Source organism: Lithobates pipiens, unplaced genomic scaffold, assembly GCF_037356315.1.
Source record: "Lithobates pipiens isolate NorthernLeopardFrog02 unplaced genomic scaffold, aLitPip1_a1.2 Scaffold_19, whole genome shotgun sequence".
NCBI lineage: Eukaryota > Metazoa > Chordata > Amphibia > Anura > Ranidae > Lithobates > Lithobates pipiens.
In genome coordinates this window covers 403,782,198-403,808,823 of record NW_027507764.1, presented here as the reverse complement: position 1 = coordinate 403,808,823, position 26,626 = coordinate 403,782,198, and the positions used below count along the sequence as shown (strand labels likewise).

Below are 26,626 nucleotides of genomic sequence, written 5' to 3'. Positions count from 1 at the left end.
TATTCGGGTCGGCCTATACTCGAGTATATACGGTAGAATGTTTTTCATAGGCGATATTTATTGAGATCCATTATCCAGTCAGAAAGAGTTGGTGAGCAAGGTGATGTCCATTTGAGAGCAATCAACATACAAGCTACAAATAAAGCTCTATAAATACTAAGTACCGTATTATGATCCATAGAGGAGAAATGAACATAGACAAAAAAAGCACACCACTGAAAAGTTTGTCCCGGGTAAACCACGTAAGGTACCTACAACTAGCGATCGACCGACGGCCGATATAGGATGCTGATTTTTTGGGCCAATATGTTAGGCCATTTTTTTCCCCCTTCATCTCATACAAATCTAACATTTAAGTAATAAGAAGGGATACAGAAAATTTCTTAAATTAAATATCAAACACAACAAGCCTCCAATCAGAGCACTTGTATGTATATATAATTTAGATTTTAAAAAAAAATATGCATCTTACATATTAAATACACAAAAACAGGTAATCAAAACTTTTGGACAAAAAATAAATAAAAAGGGCTAACTTTATTGTTTAGTTTTTTTTTTATTCATTAAAGCATACTTTTTCCAAAAAAAATTGCGTTTGAAAGACCGTGTGACATAAAATATTGCAACAACCGCCATTTTATTCTCTAGGGTCTCTGCTAATTATATGTTTGGAGGTTATAAGTGATTTTCTAGCAGAAAATACTAGATTTTTACTTGTAAGCAACACATGTCAGAAAAGATTAAGGCCGCGTACACACGGGCGGAATGTCTGTCCAACTTAGTCCCCTGAACCGTGTTTCAGCGGACAATCCGCTCGTGTGTGGGCTTCAGCGGACTTTTTCAGCGGACTGTCTGACGAACAAAGTCTTACAGAATTTCCCAAATTTTGTCCGTTCAAACTTGGTTTTGTCCGTCCAAACTTGGTTTCAGCGGACAGTCCGCTCGTGTGTAGGCAAGTTGGACGAACTAAGTATGGCGCATGCTCAGAAAGGATTTACACGGCCGAAGGTTGCATTGCAGTGTATAGGACGTCGTTTTTCTAGTCCCGTCGTACGTGCTGTACACGTCATCGTGCACGCTTTCAGCGGACTGTCTGCTCATCGTGTGTGGTCAAGTCCGTTCATGCAAATTTTGAACGGACTGTCTGTCGGATTGTCTGACGAACTTAGTTGGGCAGACAATCCGCCCGTGTGTACGCGGCCTTAGTCTTTAAATGGTTAAACTGAAATCTTCTACACACAGAGTTCATTCCTTTGATAAGTAGAAACATTGTACATTGTTGTATATCTCTTTGCTTCTTTTATCAGCATGTTCTCAGGAGAGACGGAAGTTGCTCCACAGGTAGACTTCAGGGAACTTAAATTGACTTCTATTACAGAAGTAATTTGCAAGTCGCCTTGAAGTCACGCGGTGCAGGGTCGCGCTGAGCGTCGCCCCGCAAGTCAGCTCGCCCCTGTGAACCGACTAGTGCATAAGTTAATCGGCCTAATTGGATGCACAATTGGCCAATGCCGGTTATTAAAAAAATGCCAAACATCGGCCGGCCAATATATCGGTCATCCTCTACCTACAACCTCAGGCCAATAGCTCTCTAACTTGGGACATCGCCTCAGGAGATGGATGAGGGTTCCAGGTGAGCGACCATACCTATCGCAACAGGGATGGCCTCTCACACCTATGGGTGTGTAGGGATTTTGGGGTTCTATATACCCTATGCAAGATGAACACCTGGGTCAGTCTGTGAGAGGAAAGAAATCTGTGGCATAATTACAGATTTCATTTGAGATTGTGTCTATGTCTTTCTCCCATCCTGATCTACAGTATATGAAGCCTCCCACCTAGCCAAAGGCATTAGGCAGCTGAACTCTGACCTTTTCTGCCAGGTCTGAAAGGAATGCTTTTTTCAGAGGAGTCTTACCTAGACAGTCCGACTTGTGCGTTATGAGAGAGTGGTAGGAGTTTTCAAAACATCCTTGGTGATGAAATTTTTATACCATGGACTAGTTTCAGTGGAATTACATGAACCCATACTGGTATTTATTAGCCCTTAAAAAAGAGGGATGGCTAATCTTAAGAGCTGTAATTCCTAAACCCTTCCTCCAATTTGTATATACATATCCTCAAACTAAACCTGAGAGTGTGTACTTTCAGCCCAGATCCATTATATAACTTTAACTTGAATATAATTTGGTAAATACCTAAAAGAAACTAAAATTGTGCCTGTGTCCAAATATATAGGGACCTAACTGTATATAGTGTATTTTTTAAAGGTCTGCCTGAATTTCATCTTTAATCTTACAAATAAAAAGGCTCACCTTAGAGTTACTCCATTTGCCCTCGTCGAATAAATCCCCAAGGATGAAAACTATATCAGGCTGCATTAGCCAAAGTGCACTTTGATATGCTCTTTCCATCTGCCATTCCCTAAATCAATGAACAAGACATATATGAAATTAATAATTACATAGTAGATTTTCTCAGAATACAAAAAAAAAAAAAAAAAAAGGAAAGAAATTTAGCAACAGTACATTTTATCACATTAGCTTTCAGCTAGAGTTCCAGAATTAAGAAGTGCAGTCTGCAAGTTCTCTCTGGGTTAACTCTTATGCACAGCGTTGGACAGAGAATGGGCAAAGGGGGAGTTGGGGGTGTATTCTGTGACACAGAACACTTTTTACCTTAATGCATGAAAATAAAAAACCTTTAGCTTTAGAACCACTTTAAAATATAAAAATATATGATATACTGTATAGCTATTACCATAAAATAACTCTTAAGGCCGCGTACACACGGGCGGATTGTCTGGCCAACTAAGTTCGTCAGACAATCCGACAGACAGTCCGTCCTACTTTTGAATGAACGGACTTGACCACACACGACGAACAGACAGTCCGCTGAAAGCTTGCGCGATGTCGTGTACGGCACGTACGACGGGACTAGAAATTCGACGTCCAATACACTGCAATGCAACCTTCGGCCGTGTAAATCCTTTCTGAGCATGCGCCATACTTAGTCCGTCGAACTAGCCTACTCACGAGCGGATTGTCCGCTGAAACCAAGTTTGGACGGACAATATTACGGAAATTCCGAAAGACTTAGTCCGCCAGACTGTCCGCTGAAAAAGTCAGCTGAAGCCCACACACGAGCGGATTGTCCGCTGAAACACGTTTCAGCAGACTAAGTTGGACGGACAATCCTCTCGTGTGTACGCGGCCTTAGAATTATCCATAAGTACACCAATAGTGATCAGTGTGTTTCGTTTATTTGAAACATGTGCCAAGACAAATACAAAACCTGCAATTCTTTATGAATGCTCTTGTTAATCGGTTTTCCCTTTTGCCATCTATGAGGATTTTTACCAACCATGTACAGGGTCAAGGAGAGTGGAGGTGCTGGAAGCCAGCCATTTTGGAGATGCAGAGCTCTACATTTTAAATGCAAACAGCATTTGAGCTATCAAAAAAAACAAAAAAAAACAAACGCAGGAACATATTAAATCTGCTACAATAGGAGTTGGTGCTACTGACCTTTTAACACAAGTTCAGCCAAACCATAAAAGTAATACAGAACATAGTTACATAGTAGATGAGGTTGAAAAAAAGACACAAGCCCATCAAGTCCAACCTATGTGTGTGATTATGTCAGTATTACATTGTATATCTCTGTACGTTGCGGTCATTCAGGTGCTTATCTAATCGTTTTTTTAAACAAATCGATGCTCCCCATCATTCCACATCCTTGTCGCTCTTACAGTAAAAGAACCCTCTAGTTTAAAATTAGAAGGAAGTTTAACCTTAATGAGTGGCCACATGTCTTGTTAAACTCCCTTCTGCAAAAGTTTTATTCCTATTGTGGGGTCACCAGTATGGTTTTTGTCAATTGAAATCATATCCCCTCTCAAGAAAGAATAAGTTCAGTGCTCGCAAACTTTCCTCATAACTTATATCCTCCAGACCCTTTATTATCTTTGTTGCCCTTCTTTGTACTCACTCCATTTCCAGTACATCCTTCCTGAGGACTGGTGCCCAGTACTGGACAGCATACTCTAGGTGCAGCTGGACCAGAATCTTGTAGAGCGAGAGAATTATCTCTTGAGTTGATATCCTTGTTAATGTATGCCAATATTCTGTTTGCTTTGTTAGCAGCAGCTTGGAATTGCATGCTATTGCTGAGTCTATCATCTACTAGGACCCCCGGGTCTTTTTCCACCATAGATTCCCCCAGGAGGTCCCCCCCGTATATATTGCATTCATATTTTTGCCACCCAAATGCATTATTTTACATTAAACCTTGTTTTCCATGTAGTTGCCCACCACATTAATTTGTTCAGATTTTTTTTCAGGGTTATTGCCCTGCTTAGCATTGTCTGTAAATACAGAGATTGAACTGTTTACCCCATCCTCCAAGTAATTTATGAACAAATTAAATAAGATTGGTCGTCCCAGCACAGAACTCTGGGGGACCCCACTACCCACCCCTGACCATTCCAAGTACTCCCCATTTATCACCACCCTCTAAACTCGCCCTTGTAGCCAGTTTTTAATCCATGTACTCACCCATGATCCATGCCAACAAACCTTATTTATTTTGTACAGTAAATGTTTATTGGGAACTGCGTCAAATGCTTTTTCAAAATCCAGATACCCCACGTCTAGGAGCCCTCCTTTATCTAGAAGGCATCTCACCTCCTCATAGAAGGTTAGTAGATTGGTTTGGCAAGAACAATTCCTCATGAATCAATGCGGATTACTGCTAATGATACCTTTCTCATTACTAAAATTTTGTATATAGTCCCCTACTATCCCCTCCAAGAGCTTGCATACTATTGATGTTAGCCTAACTGATCTGTAATTCCTAGGAATGTATTTTGGGCCCTTTTTAAAATATTGGTGCTACATTGGCTTTTTTTCCCAATCAGCTGGTACCATTCCAGTCAGTAAACGGTCAGTAAAAATTAGGAACAACGGTCTGGCAATTACTTGACTCAGTTCCCAAAGTACCCTCGGGAGCAAGCCATTTGGTCCCGGTGATTTATTAATGTCTCGTTTCCCAAGTCTAATTTTAATTCTGCCTTGTTAACCATAGAGGTGCTTCCTGTGATAAACACTGCAGTTTTGGTTACTGAAGCCCCCCCAATTCCCCTGTAAAGACTGAGAAGAATAAATTCAACATCTTCACCATCTCCCCATCCTTTGTAACCAGATGTCCTTCCTCATTCTTTATGGAGTCAGTATGGTTTGTCCTCCTTTTTTACTGTTTACATACTTAAAGGGATTTTTTTTTTGCTTTCCTCCTCTATGTGTCTTTCATGTTCTATCTTCAAAAAACAAGAAAAATAGCCCTGGGACTTTAGATGAGGTGAGAGAGGTTTAGCCAATGTCAACAGCAAACAGACAAAATCAATTAATTTTTTTCAAAATGTTATGCAACAGAGCGGCAACAACGATTGTACCCGGCTTAATAGCCAATGTACACAACACAGATGAAAGTAAATATACAAAAGATTTATTGCAAATGTTGTACATCCATGAGCAACAATAAAACTTAAAAGTTGCTGGGTCAGTAAATACACATACACAATAAGAAATCTAATCACCTCATCTAAAGTTCCAGGGCTATTTTTCTTGTTTTTTGTGCATTAGGGATGGAGGTGTCAGAGGGGTCACACCAGACCTTAATCTCCCTTCTTTGATTAAACCTGGGTGTAAGACACCCATTCAGCCCACACACTGGTCTGTTGTTACCATTAGCCTTTGTCCATATTACATCTAGTGTATTATCACCCTTTGGCCAGTTATATTTGCATACTGCTCCCAGGGGGCCTTGCTGGGCTGAGCTTTTCTCCTTTCCCTGTTTGTCCTTTATGGCGGTGGTTTCCATCCAGCTCAGGGGCTGCGATGTGCATAGGGGAGTTCTGTTCCTGATCTCTTGCTGTCCTCCCCTGTCTGTTGACAGGGGTGGCCATCTGCACATCGGCGCCATGTTTCCCATGTACATACACTGACGTCTCCCAGACGTAATTGAGGTGTGGGCTGTGTGGGTCATCCTGGACGGTTGAGTAGTTGTTGCATCTGTGCACCCCCTTTGATGGTGGAAGTCTTATGGACGGCCATGCGTCACTGCCCATACATGATGCTGGTGGGCGTAACCTTTGAGCCCTTGTGGGTATATCTAGACGTTCACCATGGCTGGGATTCTGATTCACAACTTCATGATTGGATAGAGCAGTCACATCTAAGAACAAACTGACAACCATTGTATTTTTTACTCCATTGAGGTACAACCTTTTTACTTTCTTGACACCTATTGGGTCTGTTACATTGTCTTTATACACATGTAATACTTATATCATTTCTATATTGCCCCGTAGACTCTCTGCCCATACCAGCTTTATAACTATGTTGGTCTGCATTCATGCATTTACCATTTTCCATATTTCAGAGTCCTTCTAACCAACATGCTCTAATAAGCTTAATTCATTTACATCTTTATGTATATATAAAATTAAATTTTAGAACCTTATACATTAAGCTCATTTTGCAATTATGATGCTCTCTGATATATGTGCACCCTTGCAGACATTTTCCAGACATGATTTTAAGGGGCTAAGTGGAGACCGCAGTGACAAATACCCTTATCCAGATCGTGCTGATCCTCCGGATGTTCTCCTGTTGTGGCTTTTGTTTTGTTCCACCCCCTCATCTCCCGAGCTGGATGCACTAAGCGGCTGCCATTTTGATATCCAGCGTTTGGCGATTTATCTCAGACCTTCGGTAAGTATGAGGTCTCTGTTTCAGACTTCTCTTGCCAATTATTCCGTCTGCCCCCATTTATCAACAACATACATTTATTGATCTTATTATTTACATTGCAGATACAACAGTCATGCATCCGCCCCTAAAGAAACGAGCAGGGTCTTGCAAAATGCATAGGCCTTTTTTGATGCTTGTTTTATGCCAGTACATGCTGGGTATTATTGATGTCTGCATTATGTTTACATACTTCCCTGTCCACATGTATGTACATTTTATTTTCTTATTGTGCATGTGTATTTACTGACCCAGTAACTTAAGTTTTATTGTTGCTCATGGATGTACAAGGATTGTAATAGATCTTTGTATATTTACTTTCATCTGTGTTGTGTCCATTGGCTAGTATGTCGGGTAACTCACAATCATTGTTGTTGCCGCTCTGTTACATAACATTTTGAAACAAATAAATTGATTTTGTTTCAGTGTTTGCTGTGGACATTGGCTAAACCTCTCTCACCTCATCTAAAGTTCCTTCTTTGATGTTCTATCTTAGCCGTCCTAATTGCACCCTTACATTATTTGTTGCATTCTTTATAAAGTCTGAATGCTGATGATGATCCCTCAACCATGTATTTTTTGAAGGCCTTCTCCTTTGCTTTTATATGCATTTTTAACATTGGAGTTAAGCCATCCAGGACTTTTGATTTCTCTTTTAAATTTACCCAATGGGATGCATTAGCTAATGCCCTTATTTAATATGCTCTTAAAAGCAAACCCATCCCTCCCTGTTCTTTGTTCCTAAGATTTTATCCCAATTTATGCCTTCTAGCAAGGTTTGTAGTTTAGGGAAGTTGGTCGTTTGGAAATTCAGTGTGTTTCCTATTTGTGTGATTTATACTGAAGCCAACTGACCTGTGACCTGTGTTTCCTAAATTGTCCCGTATTTCCATATCTGTGATCAGGTCTGTATTGTTAGTAATCAGTAGATCCAATAAAGCTTCATTTCTAGTTGGTGTGTCTACCATCTGAACCATGAAATTGTCCTGCAAGACATTTAGGAACAGGGAAGCCTTTAGACAAATGTGTGGTTCCCTCTACCCAGTCTAAGTCTGGATAATTAAAATCCCCCATTATGATAACACTTCCCATCCTTGCTGCTAATCCAAATTGTGATAGGAAATCCGTCTCCCCCTCCACCCTCAGGTTAGGGGGCCTATAGAATACTCCCAGTATTATTTTCCCCTTAGCTTCATACCTTTGGAGCTCTACCCATAATGATTTAACCTCCTCCCTAGCTCCCTTAGTGATATTATCTCTTACATTCACTTGTACATCGTTTTTGATATATTAGGCATACCCCTCCCCCTTTTTTTACCCTCTCTACCCCTGGGATAAAGGGTATACCCTTGAATGGTTGCGAGCCAATCATGAGAGCTGTTGAACCAGATCTCTGGAATTCCCACAAAATCCAAATCCTTCTTGTACAACAGTATCTCTAGTTCACCCATCTTGTCCGCCAGGTTCCTGGCATTGGTGAACATGCCACGTAGCTTAGATCGGTCGCATACTATCCTCTTTTTGGGTGTTCCAAGATTGCAACTATGACTTGTGACTATACTTACCTTGGGTTTATGTGCTTTAGTCAACCTACCACTAATCCCCCCAATACTACCCTCTGGAATATGTTCTGCGCTGACTATCTCTACCTCTTGGCCCTCCCCCTGTCGACTAGTTTAAAAACCCTTCTAACTTTTTGGCCATCTTTACTCCCAGCTGATCTGCACCCTCCTCATCTTTCATTCACATTTTCGTTCACCACATTTCCTCCAGAAAAGTGTGGCAATCATTTTTTTACATCAGGCTTTTTATAAAGAGACAAGACGACTGCAATGGGTGTATAAAGGAAAGCTCTCCTGCATCACAGGCAGAGTTCTCATGACAACAGAATACCAAAAGAGGATGAGGATGAATGGTGCTCTCCAGTACAGCACAAATAAAATGGTAGTAAGCTAGTAGGTTGTGTCTCGGTGCATGTAAAGGCTTTACTTTCAAATGTACAATTTTCCCCTTTTCGTTAAAAATCACAGCCGCATACAGTTCTGCAGGCTGATATGAAACCATCTTATATCTGTTTGAGTGAAGAACAAGTTATGCAACACTGGTATCACAGCTGCATACTGGGAAGTTCCTGTCACATGTTCCAGGAGGCCAACCCAGAGTTCCAGCAAATAAAGGGAAATGGAATTATTCTGCCTAGTAAAAATGGCCACAGTGAGATGGGGATGAAAAGAAAAAAAGATATGCAAAAAATAAAAGAAGAAGTCCATAATTGTCCATTGGCATCCGTTTGTAGATTGGCAAGTGGTTAAAGAAATTCACCCATGCGTAATGGCAACCAGCCGCCGCTGGTATTGCAGCAGGTTGGCTCGGCTGCGTGAATCGCCGTCCTTGTATGTCGGGCGCATACACTGCGATCTGTGGGTGCGCGTGCATGCCCATTCGCTAGCAGGGGGAGCCAATCAGCATGTCCGGCAGACTCGATATCCGCTGGCCATCCACGATTCCTCCACAGAGGCAGAACGGGGATCTAACAGTGTAAACAAAGCAGATCCCTGTTCTGTCAGGGGAGTAGAGTGAGCTTGTCTGTTCCTAGTAGTTAGGAACAGCGATCTCTCGCTCTGTCTGTCCACTCCCCCCACACTTAGATAGGACCTCCCTAGGGAACATTTAACCCTTTGCTCGCCCTGGTATTAACCCCTTCCCTGCCAGTGTCATTTATACAGTAATCCGTGCATTTTTATAGTACTGAACGCTGTATAAAAATGTCACTGGTCTTTAAAAGGGTCAAAACAGTCAGATCTGTCCGCCGTAATATTGCAACCCCACTAAAAATTGCAGATCACCGCCATTACTAGTAAACAAAATAATAAAAATGCCATAAATCTATGCCCTATTTTGTAGACGCAATAACTTTTGCACAAACCAATCAATATATGCTAATTTGATTTTTATTTGCCAAATGTAAAAGTACATATTGGCCTAAACTGAGGAAGAAATTAGTTTTAAATTTTTTGGGGGATATTAAAGCAAAAAATTGTTTTTTTTTTCAAAATTGTCACTCTTGTTTATAGCGCAAAAAATAAAAACCACATAGGTGATCAAATACCAAAAGAAAGCTCTAATTTGTTTGGGTACAATGTCGCACGACCGCACAATTGTCAGTTAAAGTAACGCATTGCCATATCGCAAAAAATGCCCGGGGCTGAAGTGGTTAAGGTTGAACTGTGGCCTGGCTATGCACATTGAAATATTTATATATTCTTAACAAGCAGCCTCAATGGTTTTGTTGTAGCTACCTACATTTCATTCTCAAAGTTTGTAGCTGAAACTGGAAGATTCTCAGTTTTAACTTTGCCTTGGCAGTTCAGATCCCTCCTATCAGCAGTGACCTGGCAGCCTGCTAACTTTCTGATCATATTGGCACAACACACAGTAACATGCATTATGTGTATGTGTGTTGGTGCAGTGCAGTGCCACTTATTTTGAAAGCAACCCCCGTGTGCCTTTGCTGCACACATGCATTGCAGCACCACAATGCACTAAAATATGTTTACCACAATGTATTGGATCAGACTGGTGTGAATGGGTTCTAATGTAAACATAGTGCAGGTGCACAAACATTGGGGAAGAGACTTAAATTGAACAACCTCACTGCTTCTTTTTGAACTTTGAGGATGAATTGTTTCACAGTGGCTCTAACTACAGGAGGTCAGTGAGAGACAATCTTTAAACATTTGTTGGCAGGTAACCACTTAATGCGGCTTCACAGCCTGGTTCCCTACTGCACATACACGTTCCCACTGGTCCCTGCTGTCTTCCGGGACCTGTGTGTGTCTCCCAGAAGACAGCAGGGGAGGCGCTAAACATGGCGTAGATATTCGTAGATACAGCGGCCATCTATGCCCGGAAGTGGGAGCAAATACCTGGATTAGACAGGTATCTTCTCCCCCCCCCCTCTAAAAAGGTGCCAAATGTGACACCGGAAGGAGAGAGGATTCTGAAAAGCGGAAGTTCCATTTTTGGGTGGAACTCCACTTTAAGTGTGCTCCTAGAAAGTGTTTTCAAACTGTGGGGGAATGCTGTGACTGGAGGAACACAAAGATCCATGTTTCTGCTCAGCGGAAATACAAGATCTCCATCTTCCTCCCTCACAGAACGGCAGTCTGCCTTGTTACATAAGCAGACTGCCGTTCTGCCTCCACTGTGAAAGATCTGCAGGTTGGTTCCCGCTGTGTCCAATCACAGCTGAAGCGGGTCACTGGCAGCACATATGCCCCAGGCCCACTGCATAAAATCACGTACCTATACGTGATTTCACACAGGAGGGCCACCCTGCCATAGTATATAGGCAGTCCTTAAGTGGTTAAAATGATTGGTATGAGAGGGGTGGGGGTGGCCGAGGGAGAAGCCGTACACAGAAGTTTTTTTTGTTTTTTTACCTGTAGCACACCCCTTAAGGGGCTGCAGACACTCCAGAGACAGAGAACAGTCTGCAACTTTGTTTTTGTAATTTATTGAGGATTAACAATGTGGACAGGCATGGGAGGCCATGGGATGCCCACTTGACTTCAACAACAATTTCAGGGACGTTCCTATATAGTCTATATACAGCCTTCTTGACACTCCTCCTGCACTTCACTTGCTTGTACAGTCTCCAGCTAGATCGCGGTTAGTCAATCTGACAGATTATCAGTCAGATTTGAGTTACTACCTGCAAAGGGCCATTGCTTAAAGTCCCTTGTTATGTAGCAGAATACAGTCATCAGCCTGGACTTTTTCTCCTATGCTACTGGTCCAACCCACCTAGCCACAGCTGCCTCCCTCACCAGCCTTCCTCTACCAGGCTAACTTTCCTCTACAGCCCACATGGCTGACTCTTCAGATCTCCCAGGGAAGGGTTAAAGACTTAAGCACACCACTGTCCTCAGGGAAAACTGGCTAAATGCGTCTCCCCCCCTTCCTCCGTGTCTTATGGCAGGATTCCTCCAGTCCAGCACCCGAGCCTTAGTCCAAAGTCACCCCCACCCTCCCCCAGAGTAGGGGGCACCCTTGAGGGCCACCGACAGCCTCCTCAGCACTATATCTCTATTTTCCACCCAACTACTCCTGCTGGCATGGCTTATGCCTATTTATGATGCAAGCCCTGCCCCCTACCAACCCTTTACTGGGGACTGGCTGATGCCTCATAAAATATTCCAGGCAGCTCCTCTTAACCTCCTGCCCCCTAGCTCTAGAACATTCTCCAATGTCCCAAAAGGAGGGGAAGGCACCTGAGAAGCGGTCAGGATGCATCAACCATCAACCAGCCCTAACTCACTGAACTCTGGACCCAGATTCAACAGCTCAGGCTTATCCCTGAGCCAACTACATTTTTCCTACATACTAAAAGGGTGCTACATACCTTAATGCAGAAAAAACTTCTACTTTTATAATCACTTTAAGTATAACATTTTTATTTTTATTTTTTAACTAAACTAAATAGCCCTTCCTTACTTTTTAACTTTTATAAACAGTTAAGCACTGTAAGTGTTCTGCATTCCTTGAGAAAATACTACTTGGCTTTCCTTTGTCTTTAATGTTTATGAGGGGTCTGAGAGTTAACTATCAACCATGACTGTACTGTGCTGGCAGCCTTCATTATCAGTTGTAAAGTAGATTAGAACACTACCTTTAAAATTCTTAAAACAAAAATAAACAAAAAATAATTGGAAATTTTTTTTTTTTACTCACCTCTAAATACCTGTTGCTAGTGGGTCCCTCGTAGTCTGCCTTCTTCCTTGCCCGGGCTGGTGACATCACTTCCCCTCGCGCCGCACAGTCATCTGGGACCTGTCATGCATGCGCAGTGGGTGCCCGGCTGTGAAGCCACAGCCGGGTGCCCACAGTACGAATGACGGCGCCGCGAGCGGAGCGGGGAACGAGGGGGGGCTTCGTTCCTTCTTATCGCTAGACCCTGGGACAGGTAAGTGTCCAATTATTAAAAGTCAGCAGTTGCAGTATTTGTAGCTGCTGACTTTAAAAAAAATTTTTAGTGGCACCCCACTTTAATAAAAGGCTTGCTGATCTTCTTTATTGCATGTTAATTAAGGGAAACTCAGTGTTTCCCCAATCTACGTGGGATCAGATTTACTGTCGCTCATCTGAAATTGTTCAGAGTAGCTTCCAAGTCTGTCGAGACCTACTCCAAACATTCAAAAGAAAAGTCAGTTTTTTTCAAAAAAAAGGTATGATGTGTGAATGTCAACATTTATTTTGAGTTTTCTAAACTCTGAATATAAGATGTGTAAACTACGAGCACTTGCGAACAGCGGGAATTTGTATTTAAATGTAACAAGACTGAGTGGAATTTACCAAGACTAGAGAAGGCAGACTCTAGAGCAGCTGTGCATGGCAACTAGTTGTGAATGGCTATTAACAGCTGCTCCAGTTTTAGTAACCCGTCCCCTTGGCCATGTGCCACCTACAGCAATCAAATGTTGGCTTTCATTCTGTAACATACACTAGGATTAACAAATAGAAGACACATTTTTCCAACAATAAATCAGCTCCAGTGTTTCTAGATAAATCATGGGTTCCTAAGGCTTTGTGGATAAGCCAATATTGAAGATCAGTGGACTCTTGCTGGTGTTAGTAAAGGCAATAAATTAATACAACTAAAATACATGTTTATTCTGTCTTTCCTTCCAAAGCATATATTATTCTATTCCCCATTTTCTAATCCAGACACTATTTACTTTTCTCTACTACAGTCAAAACAATATTCTGGGCTTGGTAAAGGAGAGGCTTATTAGAAAGGTCCTCTACATTCTCTCTCCTCCAGTCAGCAAGTACCATTTGTTTACAGCACTGTATTTCAAGAAGACCTCATTGAATATCAGTAATGCCCTTTCCTATACCAGTCTGATTTTTGATGCACTGGCGATTCAAGAAAGCTAGTAAAAATGTAGTTATAATATAAAAATAAATAAATAAATAAATAAATAAAGAAAGAAAGAAGTATTTGATTTAACGCTTAACTAGATTTTAGCTCCTGTACACACGGTCGGAGATTCCGACAACCAAATCCGTCGGATTTTGTCCGAAACTGTTGTATACACACGATCGAACAAAGTTCTTGGAAAATCCGACGTGATGACGTTATTTCGTTACGACGGGACTATGTTCACGCTAGTAGCCAATAGCTTTGGTGTAGGAATTTGATCCGAGCATGCGTGGCACTTTGTCCGATCGGAATTCTCTACACGTGATCGGAGTATGTCCGATCGGAGCATTTTGTTAGAAAATATTTCCGGCAAGTTGGAAAAGTTGGTCCGACGGATATTCCGACGGAAACAGTCTGATGCAGACCACACACAGTCGGAATATCCGACAAAACGCTCCGATCGGACACATTCCGACGGAATCTGCGACCGTGTGTACAAGGGCTTAGAGCTGCACAATTCTTGATAAAATGAGAGTCACTTTTTTTTTTTTTTGCTTAGAATAAAGATTATGATTCTTGCAGCGTAACATCATCTTTCACATTATACAAAATAATTGGACTAAATTCACTGTTCATTAAGGGCCAGTTCACACCAGACGCAGTTCCGTGTGCTTTTTTTTCTGCACTAAAAATGCATGCACAGCATTTTCCATGTATTCCAATGCTTGTAGTTCATACCATGCAGTCAGTTTCTGGTCAGTTTCCAGTGCAGAAACTGACCAGTACTGACCAGAACTGACTATATTGGTGCGGAAAAAAACGGAACTGCATGGAACTGCATCTGGTGTGAACTGGCCCTTAATTCATTTAAGGGCCAGTTCACACCAGATGCAGTTCCATGCAGTTCAGTTTTTTCTACTCCAATACACTCAGTTCCGGTCAGTTTCTGCACCAAAAACTGACCAGAAACGGACTGCCTGGTGTGAACTAGAGCCATTGGAATACATGCAAAACACTGTGCATGCATTTTTAGTGCAGAAAAAAGCGCACAGAACTGCATCTGGTGTGAACTGACCCTAAATGTATTTTTTTTACACAAAAATTGCATTTGAAAGACTGCTGCGCAGATAAAGTGCGACGTAAAATATTGCAATTACCGCCATTTTATTCTCTAGGGTCTCTGCTGCAACAAAATATATATATTATATATTTTATTATGTTTGGGGGTTCTAAGTAATTTTCTAGCAAGAATATTGATGTTAACTTGTAAGCAAGTGTCAAAAAAGCTTTGGTCTTTAAGTGGTTAAACTGACCTTATTTACAAACCGAAGTTCTTCCCTTTGATCTAAAAAGAACTAAAAGATACGTTTGTATCTCTTCTCTAGCTCTCAGCACTGAGGAATGTTGACAAACATTTGTCGGCTTTTTTTTTTTTTGTCTTTACAGCTCGGCTCTCCCCTTCTTACATAGAATCACGAAAATGGCTTGTTAGCATTGGGGGGGTCGAATCGAGATTTTGCCATTTTAACGCTTAATCATGCAGCTCTACTGGATTTAGAGATCTTTTATATCTACACATACTAACACAAGTGCAGCGGATTTTATTTACGTCTATTGTATTTACATCAGCCCCCATAAGAAAATAGATTTAACTGTTCATCATGCTCACGTTCCATCTGGACCAATTCTGGCACTCCTACATATAAAAAAAAAAAAATTCTAGAAAATTACTTTGAACCCTCAAACATTATATATGTTTTTAAGTAGAGACCCTAGGGAATAAAATAGCAACTTTTTATGTCTCACTGTATTTGCACAGCGATTTTTCAAACGCATTTTATTTTTTGGAAAAAAAAACTAACTAACTGTTTCACAGATTTAAAAAAACAAAGCAGTAAAGTTAGTCCAATTTTTTTGTAGAATGTGAAAGATGTTACGCCGAGTAAATAGATACCTAACATGTCACGCTTTAAATTTGCGCACACTCGTGAAATGGAGCCAAACTTCTGGACTTGAAAATCTCCATAGGCGATGCTTTAAAATTTTTACAGGTTACAGGTATACATGTTTAGAGCTAGAGGAGATCTTGGGCTAGAATTATTGCCTTTGCTCTAAAGCATGTGGTGATACCTCATATATATTTGAATGCCGTTTACATATGTGTTTACACTTTCTCTTTAACCACTTCGGACCCAGGCCAATTCTGACATTTCTCTCCTACATGTAAAATTCCAATTTTTTTTGCTAGAAAATTACATAGAACCCCCAAACATTATATATGTTTTTTTAGCAAAGACCCTAGAGAATACAATGGCGGTCACTGCAACTTTTTATCTCGCACGGTATTTGCGCAGCAATTTTTCGAACGCGTTTTTTTCAGAAAAAAAACAGTTTCATGCTTAAAAAAAAACAGTAAAGTTAGCCCAATTTTTTGGGCTCGTGGAATGGCGCCAAGCTTTGGTATTTAAAAATCCCCATAGGCGACGCTTTAAATTTTTTTACTGGTTATATATTTTGGGTTACAGAGGAGGTCTAGGGCTAGAATTATTGCTCTCGCTCTAACGTTCGCGGCGATACCTCACATGTGTGGTTTGAACACCATTTTCATATGTGGGCGAGACTTACGTATGCGTTCGCTTCTGTGTGCGAGCTCACGGGGACAGGGGCGCTTTAAATTTTTTTTTTTTTTTATTGTTAATTTTATTTTATTTTTTTTAGTTTTACACTTTAAAAGTCATCAATTTTTTATTTATTTTTTCCTATTACAAGGAATGTAAACATCCCTTGTAATAGGAATATGGCACGATCGGACCTATTTACAGTGAAATATGGGGTCAATAAGACCCCATATCTCACCTCTAGGCTGGGAAGAATAAAAAAAAAAAAAAAACGATCATGGCTTCCTAGCCAGATCGGCGCCGTTAATTTGAATACTGAGGCCGGGGCGTGACATCATAACATGGCCTCCGAACGATCATAGAGACTCCGGGGACAATCTAGTCCGCCGGAAATCTCTATGATTACTTGCTGGGGCCAGCGGATCCTGTGACCGACTCAACGATGGAAACGGTGAGTCGGTAGAAGCACTGGAGGGCGGCGGGAGGGGGCGTCCCCTCCCGCCGCCCGTAAGAAAGATCAAGCGGCGGAACAGCCGCTATGATTGTTCTTATGGTGTAGGGAATCGACGGCTGAAAACTGCAATATCTGAATGATGTCTGTGGCCTCAGGCATTATTTAGATATAACCACCGGAACCCCATGACGTCAATTGACGTAGTGTGGGAACCAAGTGGTTAAAAAGAAAATTGTGATTATTTTTATTGCTATTACAAGGAATGTAAACATCCCTTGTAATAGGAATAGTGTGTGACCGGCCCTCTTTATGGAGAGATGTGGGGTCAATAAGACCCCACATCTCTGCAGACTGCAAGGCTGAGATAAAACAAAATAAAGACAACAAACTCTCTTGGCCTTTCCAGCCATGTCCTCGGCTTTGTTTACCTCTGCTGGCCCAGACAACGTCATGCCTGGCCCTCTGAGGGTCTTAGAGATGACAGTGGACCATCTGGTCACGTGAACTCTCTATGGTAAACTTACGCCAGTGACCGATTCTTTCTCCAGCTCGCTGATCGCAGGGGCAAGCCAGGAGATGCACAGGAAGGCCACGGAAACATCTCCTTCCGCCGCCTGTAAAAACGATCAAGCTGAACTGGCGCTATGATTATTCTTGCGTGCAGAGAATCGCTGGCTGAAAAAGATGATATCTAGATGATCATTCAGATATCCCCACTCAAAGTCCAGGGTGGGAAGTGGTTAATGTTACTCGGTCTACCTTTGACCTGGATGCTCTTACCTTCTTAGTTTGTCAAACCAGTGACCCTTTATTTCACCCAAAAGATGAGTGTCAGATAAAAACATTGCCTTGAGAGGTGTTGAGCTGTGTGCACTAGAAGCATTCTTCAGATTTGGCCAGGCACACCAAAATATAACAAAATAGTAAAGCAAAAACTCACAGAAAAAAATGACAAGAAAAATGATTGTCAGAAATTTCAGCAGGAAGACGCTACTGTTAAGGAGGGAACCCTTTCCTGAATCAAACCAACGTTTCGATATGGCCATGTGTGCAAAGGTCAGATAGCTGAGCGATCGGTGCAACATCCATTAGCATGACTCTGCTTTTTTCCAAAGGCTGGGTCAAAATGCTTGCATCTTGCCTGCAAGAAGAAACAAAATAACATGCATGGCTATAAGCATAAATTACATAAACCATGTTTTTTTTTTTGTTTTTACAGAAAGTGTACTTAGTTTTACATATTTTATATAAAACGTTAAACTTTACAAATGAAACGTGAAAAAGTCCTATGCTACAAAACTAAAAAAAGAATCTGCCTTGTGCATGAATTGTATTTTGATTGCTCTGCTGAATGTTTTCAGATTTGAGCCAATAATCACAGCTCAGCAATACTACTGAAGAAAGGGAATACCCTTTCTACACAAGCAGCCACTGCACAGAATACAGACCTTGATACAAAGTAATTTTTCCCACAAATTTGGAAAGTGGCTGTAAGAGTTTCATTACTTTGTTTTGTTTTTTTTGTTTTTTTTCCAAATTCACCATTGTAAATAATGTTTTAAAGGAATTACAGTGAACCTGTGCTTTGTCCATTCAGGGCAAAGGAGCAGGTTTGCTGTAATCCTAAACCAGCACACGCTTTGCCTTGTTCTCCAGTCACTTCATTTTGGTCCAGAACAGAAGGAAACAACATGTACCTTGTAGTTCGGAGGTGAATGTAACAGTGCTCGGTCAACCAGGGCTGTCACTCAGGGAATCCATAGCCTTGTGTATGCTACAACTCTAAAGCCTAGTAGCTCTCTTTAAACCCAGTAGTATCAATTCACAAAGCTCTTTTAGCTTAATTTAGCCGTTATTTTATTGATGCCGCAGGTTATGTAGTTGCTGTGTAAAAGGTAGTCTAATCTCAAAACTAAATATTTTTATCTTTCAAATTTTTTTTTTCCTCTTCTTTTTTTTTTTTTTTATATAGCTGTAAAATAAACATGCTAAACTAGATGGTTTATTTTTTTAAGTGATTGTAAATATAAAAAAAATAAAATAAAAGTATTTTTTAATAACAAACATGTTATACTTACCAGCTCTGTGCAATAGTCTTGGCCCTGATCCTCCCCTTCTTAGGTCCCCCGCCAGCGCTCTGTGCCCTTCTCCCTTGCTGAGTGCCCCCATAGCAAGCAGCTTACTATGGAAGCATTCTAGTGTGGTCGTTCCCTAGCCGGCTTTCTGTGTCCATAAGACGCAGAGAGTGCAGCTCTGCTCAGTCCCCTGCTCCCTCCTGATTGGCTGTGATTGACAGAAGTGGGATCCAATGGCTCAAGCATCTCAGCCAACAAGAAGGGAGAGACTCGGGAGAGGCACATTGTTGGATCGAAATTAGGCACAGTTTAGACCCCTTTCACACCAGGGCGTTTTGCAAGCGTTATAGCGTTAGAAATAGCGCCTGCAATCCGCTCTAAAGAAGCTGCACCATTGTTTGTAGTGTGAAAGCCCGATGGTGCGCTGGCAGGACTCAATGGAATCAATCAATGGGGCAGCGCTGTAATACCGCTGGAAAAACGCTGCTATTGCGGCGTATTGCCGGCAGTTTTAACCCTTTCTCAGCCGCTAGCGGGGGGTAAAAGCACACCACAAATCCGGCAGTAAAACACCACTAAAAATAGCGGCATTTTACCGCCCACGCTATCGGCGGTGTGGTGTGAAAGGGGTCTAAGTGTTGCGGGGGGGGGGGGCTGCAGAATAAAGGTTTTTTTACCTTCATGCATAAAATGTGGGAGGGGCCTTTTAACTGTCTTTGGAATTGTGTTTCCTGTAGAGGGAGGAGCCGACCATCTCATGTAGCTGTTCTGGAAGACACTTTGGAAAATATTGAATTTTTTTTTTTCAATTTTTTTTTTTATTAGTAAGAAAAGTATACAAAATAAAAGTACTTTTTTTAAAGTTTGTCTACATTTGCCCATCAATAAGAAACATAGGTGTATTGGTTAGCAAAACTCATTCCTGTTGTAGTGAAGCTTTCAGTGTGCTGACATAACTGTTCTACCAGGTGGAACGAATATACACATAGCTTAACTCCACCAATTATCTACTATGCTACTTGTGATGTGGACATTGGCAAATACACAACATAGAACAAACAAGTTAACCACTTGCCTACGGTGCACTTGTATCCCCTTCCTGAGGCTACACTGATAGGCAGGACTGATGGCCACTGACAGGTGGCACTAGTGGGCATGGATCAGCAGCACTGGATGGTAATGTGGGGACCGATGTCCCTGTAACAGAAGCCGGTTAATGGCTTTCTTTTCTTCTCATGCTATCAGTGTGAGGGGGGGGGGGACAAAAAGCTGATAACCGCCTTCTGTGATCAGCTGTCCATATGGTAAAGGCCCGCTGTGATTGGCTCAGGAATCACAGAGTGTGTGGCTGGGAGCACATGGGCAGCATGAGCACATCCATAGAAGCCCTCCTGGCAAAGCAAGCCTGTGTTGCAGCTGTCTTTCGGCTATAGTGTGGGTGGCAAGGGGTAAAAAAAAAAAAAAAAGTTTACCTTTAAAGAATAATGAAACTACTACCACTTAATTCTGCAGCCAGAGAAAGTGCAGAGCTTAGAAAACATGCAAGTCGTAACCTGCAGATGTGTTGAAGAACATTCATGCAACATTTGTAATAATGAGCCGATAGAACATGAATAGTATTCTATTCTCTGGTAAACATACTCATATTAAAGCATGGCGGCCATGCCAGCCATGACATTGCAGCAGAGGCTACAAGAGATACAAATCTCGTTTCCGCTGGAGATTTGTAGATGGCTACACAATATCTAGGTTGGCACAAATCTCTGGTTTGCCATGGTAATTAGATGGCCTAGATAACACAAGAAGCTACTTAAACAGTATCTAAACCCAAGAACAAAAATACAATATACTGCAGTTCACCAATTCCTAGATATCTATGGAGGAACAGACACATCCTTGGACAGCAGCACTGCCTGGAGAGAATCCTGTTAGGCCTCATTCACATTGGATGTTTTTCCCCGGCATGTTAGCCTATGTATCCAGTACACAGAGGCGGTTAGAGGCAGGAAAACATACACCAGGAGCAGCTGAGTTTTATGGGGGGGGGGGGGGGGGACGCTTGTAAAAAACGCATGTAAAATGTACATTTAGCACTTGAGCAGAATTCATTTCAATGGCCAGAATAAATTATTATTCTGGCCAATGAAACAAATTAAACGCCCAAGAGCATGGCGCCTGTAAAAACGCGCCTAAACGATTTACACACTTTTACAAGCGTCACGGATGTTTTTTCTGCCAAAACACTGTTGCCAGGAGGAAAGGCGAGTTTGGAAAACGTCCTGTGTGTATGAGGCCTAAGAGACTACTAGATTTATGTTTAATCAAGTTTTATTAGAAGAACACGTACAACATACACCTACAACATACACAGATCTTACTTGGGGACTACTAGATTTACAGGAACTTTACAAACGTGATAACACTTTAGAGCTGAACGCCAACTACAAACACTGAGCAGTTACAGCAAACAGATTCTTTTTTTTTTTTTTTTGTGTTTGCATTACATAGATCTGACAGGCACACACATTATATATATCACACAGCTACCCTGACACACACACACACACACACACACATATATATATACACTGCTACCCTGACACACACACACATATATATACACTGCTACCCTGACACACACACACACACACACACACACACAACACACTGCTATCACACTGCCACCCTGACACACACACACACACACACACACATATATACACTGCTACCCTGACACACACAAACACTGCTATCCTAATACACACACATAACACACTGCTATCACACGCACACATATATATCACACTGCTACCCTGACACTCACACACACACACACACAAACACATATATATACACTGCTACCCTGACACACACACACACACAACACACTGCTATCACACGCACACATACATATCACACTGCCACCCTGACACACACATATATACACTGCTACCCTGACACACACAAACACTGCTATCCTAATACACACACATAACACACTGCTATCACACGCACATATACATATCACACTGCCACCCTGACACACACACACACACACACATATATACACTGCTACCCTGACACACACAAACACTGCTATCCTAATACACACACATAACACACTGCTATCACACGCACACATATATATCACACTGCCACCCTGACACACACACATAATATATATCACACACACACACTGCTACCCTGACACACATACACACTGCTACCCTGACACACATACACACTGCTACCCTGACACACACACATATCACACTGCTATCACACGCACACATATATAATCACACTGCCACCCTGACACACACACATAACATAATATAAACATAATATATATCACACTGCTACCCTGACACACACACACACATATATACATACACATATATACATATAGATACACACTGCTACCCTGACAAACACACGCGCGCCCCCTGCACTCCCTACACCCCCTGTACACATACCGGACATTTGTGTGTATTACTGAGAGCGGACCCCCTCCCCCCGGACGGTACAGGTGAACCCCTCGCTCCGCCCCTCTCCAATACACATACACTATGAGATTTACCTGAGCAGGCCGTGGATGAAGAGCCGACACTCTGCCTCCGCTCAGCATCAGACAACACAGCCAACCTCCTCATGTGATTGGCGCTCTCTAGGGCTGGGCGGGGTTTGTGGACAATCTTATTGCCTGAGGAATAGATGTAGACCAGTCTGATCACATTCTCCGTCATTGTGTACAAGAGCCGTCTTCCAGTACGCCCCTCTCCATTAAAGGGCCCCTGTACTCACTAATAGTGGAATGTTGCGATCTGCTATTTCTAATGTGACAGTGTTATATGGTGTGTATCTCCACCTTTCCACGCAGAGAGCAGGCTTTAATGGTCAATCTGTATTCACATGGTTTAACCCTTTCACATGTATTTATTACAGAGCTGCCAATATACACAGCGATTTACTTATACAGTATCTCACAAAAGTCAGTACACCCCTCACAGTTTTGTAACTATATTATATCTTTTCATGTGACAACACTGAAGAAATGACACTTTGCTATAATGTAAAGTAGTGAGTGTACAGCTTGTGTAACAGTGTAAATTTGCTGTCCCCTCAAAATAACTCAACACACAGCCATTAATGTCTAAACCGCTGGCAACAAAAGTCTTCTGGAGAAACAAAGCCTTGAAGAAAAATGGGCATTAGCTTATAACAAAGTAACATTTTTTTTTCTCATAAAAACACAACAAAATGCTACCTTACTTTATCAATACTATACTGTAAATGAATTAAAATGTCTTTAACCACTTGCCACCCGCCATATAGGAAAATTATGGCGGCAAAGTGGTTTCAATATCCTGACCGGACATCATATTATGCCTGCCACACCCCCTTAAAGAAGAATAAACCAAAAAAAAAAAAGGTTAATTAAATCCACAAGGGCTTTTTTACCACTACGATTCCTTTATTTTGGCTTTTAAAATGTACAAATGCAGACATTTAGAAATTGGATGAAAGGTTTAGCACCGGGAAACACTTTTGGAAAGATAAAAAGTGCATTTTATTTACAGCTATATAGATCAGACCAAAATGAGGGACAGAGGGACATTGCTCCAAATCAGGGGCAGTCCCTCAAAATCAGGGACAGTTGGGAGCTATGACTCCGATCTAGGTAAAGAGTTTCTGACCGAGACTCTGTACCATGTGATCAGCCTTGTCCAGTCATGACGGATCACGATGTAAACAGGAAGAGCCATTGATCGGCTTTTCCTCACTCGTGTCTGCCAGACGCAAGTAGAGGAGATCTGATCGGCTTCTCCTCTGATGGGGGGAATCAAATCGAGTCCCCCCATGGATGCCCACACTGGACCACCAGGGACGCCACTAGGACCACCAGGGATGTCACCACCGGGTATGCCACCCTAGACCACCAGGGATGCCAATCAGTGCCCACAATGGATGCCAATCAGTGCCCACAATGGGCATCACTCATTGGCAGGCATTAGGCCTCATGTACACTGGACAGTAAAATAACGTTATAAAATATTCAGTAGCTTTGCAGTGAGCTTTTCAACATTTTTGCAACAAACACATTAAAAACTCTGGTGAGTGAACTTTTTCATCGACATTTATCAGTGTTAGAGCATTTTTACAGCTGAAAAACGTCTCTCAGAACCCACTCGCTTTGTTTGTTTTTTTTACTGCTCATAAACGTTAGTGCCCAAAACGGCTGATAACAGCCTATGTGTGCATGGACACATAGGATAACATGATGGAGAGTTTAAAGGGATTGTAAAGCAAAATTTTTTATTTTTTTAAAATAACAAACATGTTATACTTACCTCCACTGTGCAGATCGTTTTGCACAGAGTGGCCCCGAACCTGCTCTTCTGGGGTCCCTCGGCAGCTGTCTCTGCTTCCTCCCACAGGTGCTTCTCACGTTCATGTGAGCTCCCTCGCATTGGTGAGAAGCACCTGCGGGTGCGCTCCCGTGATACAGCCGGCGGCTATAGCCACTCGCTGTATCACAAGGCCCCGCCCCCTGGCGCGCTGCGTCATTGGATGTGATTGACAGCAGCGCGAGCAAATGGCTGCGCTGCTTTCAATCCATCCACTCCAGCCAATCAGCGGCCAGGCTGAGCGGCGAAGAGGACGGCGGGGGCGAGCGCGGGATTTTCGAGGGGTCAGGTAAGTAAAACGGGGGGACTGGGGGCGCTGGCAGTGTCAGATGTTTTTTCACCTTAATGCATAGAATGCATTAAGGTGAAAAAACATTTAGCTTTACAACCCCTTTAATGACTGTAGAAAAAACCGTCTACTGCCAAAAACAGCTGCTGTTAAAACGTCCAGTGTGCAAGAGGCCTTATTGTTTGGCACTAATTGGCATCCATCAGTACCATACATTACAGTACATCAGTGCCACCTATCAGTGCCCATCCATGCCCATCTGTGCCACCTATCAGTGCCCATCTGTGCCACCTATGTGTACTCATTAGTGCTTCATATCAGTGCCACCTATCAGTGCCGCCTATCAGTGCCCATGATCTGTCCCCATCAATTCCACCTCATCAGTGCCACTTCATCGGTGCCGCCTTAGTGCCCATCAGTGCAGCCCCATCAGTGCCCATCAGTGAAGGAGAAAACTTACTTATTTACAAAGTTTTGTAACCGAAACAAAAAAAACTTTTTTTTTTTCAACATTTTCGATCATTTTTTTTATTTGTTTAGCAGAAAATAAAAATCGCAGAGGTGATCAAATACCACCAAAAGAAAGCTCTATTTGTGGGAACAAAATGGTAAAAATCTAGTTTGGGTACAGTGTAGCATGACCGCACAATTGTCATTCAAAATGCGACAGCACTGAAAGCTGAAAAGTGGTCTGGGCAGGAAGGTGTATAAGTGCCCAGTACTGAAGTGGTTAAAGCCTGTGTATTTTTGTGTAAAATTAATGCCCCTTTTACATGTGCGGACCGTTCAGATCCGCCTGTCAATTATTTCAGGCGGATCTGAACGGTCGCTCCATACAGCTCTATGGAGTGACGGATGTCAGCTCTGACAGCTGATCCACCCCAATTCAGTCCGCTTCGCAAAATCCAGGTGGATGGATGTCCTATTTTTCCATCCATCTGGCGGATGGGATCGGATGAAAACGGACAGGCGGTCCGTAATCATCCGATCCTCCCATAGAACAGAGAGGACTCTCTGACAGGTCCTTGCCTGCATAGTGTGCAAAGATGGATTTGTCATCCAATGGCTCAGTGGAGATCAATGGAGCGATCCCCGCTGAGCAAGCGGATGGCTAAATACTGATCGGCAGGTCAGAAAGTGGCATAAGGGTGGAAATAACAAAGTCACACGAATAGCAAGCATAAACAATAAAAGAGCACAGTCATGGGATAAAAAGGTTAATTCATCACAACAGTCTGTGGGTTTGTCTTCTTGCTCAGCACTATTCTGAGGATTGTTCGCAATGTACAAAACAGCGTGGGCCAAGAATGTGATACAAAATGTTTGAGCAACACAGACACATTAACCTTTTCACGCCTGGCGCCTCCCAGTCCTTGTAAGTGGTTTATGTTGCTGGGAGGGGGCGCGGCTTAAGTTCAATTGACCGCCGTGATTGGCTGTCACATGATCCAAAAACTCCCGAGTGCAATTATCGATTGGGAGCTTTCATTTAGGCGCCGGTAACGGTGCTGGAGCATGCAGGGCACGCCCTCTCAGCACAGTCTTACCCTAAACCCCCCCCCCTTAAAATGTGTCCAAATGGTATGTGTATCCTTAAATTAATTTATAAGCCCCCCCCCTAAAATGTTTCCAAATGGTCTGTGTGTCCTTAAATTAATTTTTAATTCCCCCTCCCCCTTAAATCTTATCATTGGGCCATCAGAGGGGGTGAGGAATCTGATAAGTGGGCCTTATATTTCAGTCTTTAAATAATACTTAAAATAAATGTACTACTGATGTTGTGCAAGAATGTTTTTTGTGTAATGTGCTTGTTGCAACGTTATGTGCAAAAGTACTTATATTTTTTTTTCTTGTTTGACTCCCCAGTGTCCTTCAACGCCACAGGAATGGCAGACTGTGGCATCCCATTTTGCCACCCATTGGGGCTTTCCCAACTGTGGAGGGGCTATAGATGGGAAGCGTGTCCACATTGTGCCACCACCTCATTCGGGGTCATACTATTTTAACTATAAGGGGTTTCATAGTATCGTGTTAATGGCGGTAGTGTT

At 42.2% G+C, this 26,626-nt stretch overlaps 1 protein-coding gene across 6 annotated transcripts in view; it reads right to left on the bottom strand.

Annotated features, from left to right (window-relative positions):
- Nucleotides 1-22,617, bottom strand: part of MPPE1 (metallophosphoesterase 1) — a 92,486-nt gene extending 69,869 nt beyond the window's left edge. For 3 of the 6 annotated variants that reach the window (XM_077492430.1, XM_077492429.1, XM_077492434.1), the window contains exons 1-3: nt 22,462-22,617; nt 17,587-17,947; nt 2,316-2,424 (exon numbers count right to left, since the gene is read on the bottom strand). In XM_077492430.1, coding sequence (XP_077348556.1) covers nt 2,316-2,424; nt 17,587-17,891 — 414 coding nt within the window. In that variant the 5' untranslated portion in view covers nt 17,892-17,947; nt 22,462-22,617. Of the gene's footprint in view, nt 1-2,315; nt 2,425-17,586; nt 17,948-19,558; nt 19,660-22,357; nt 22,416-22,461 lie in introns of those variants that run through there. The other 3 variants (XM_077492431.1, XM_077492433.1, XM_077492432.1) reach the window with 3 other exon arrangements.
- Nucleotides 22,618-26,626: the final 4,009 nt, after the last annotated feature.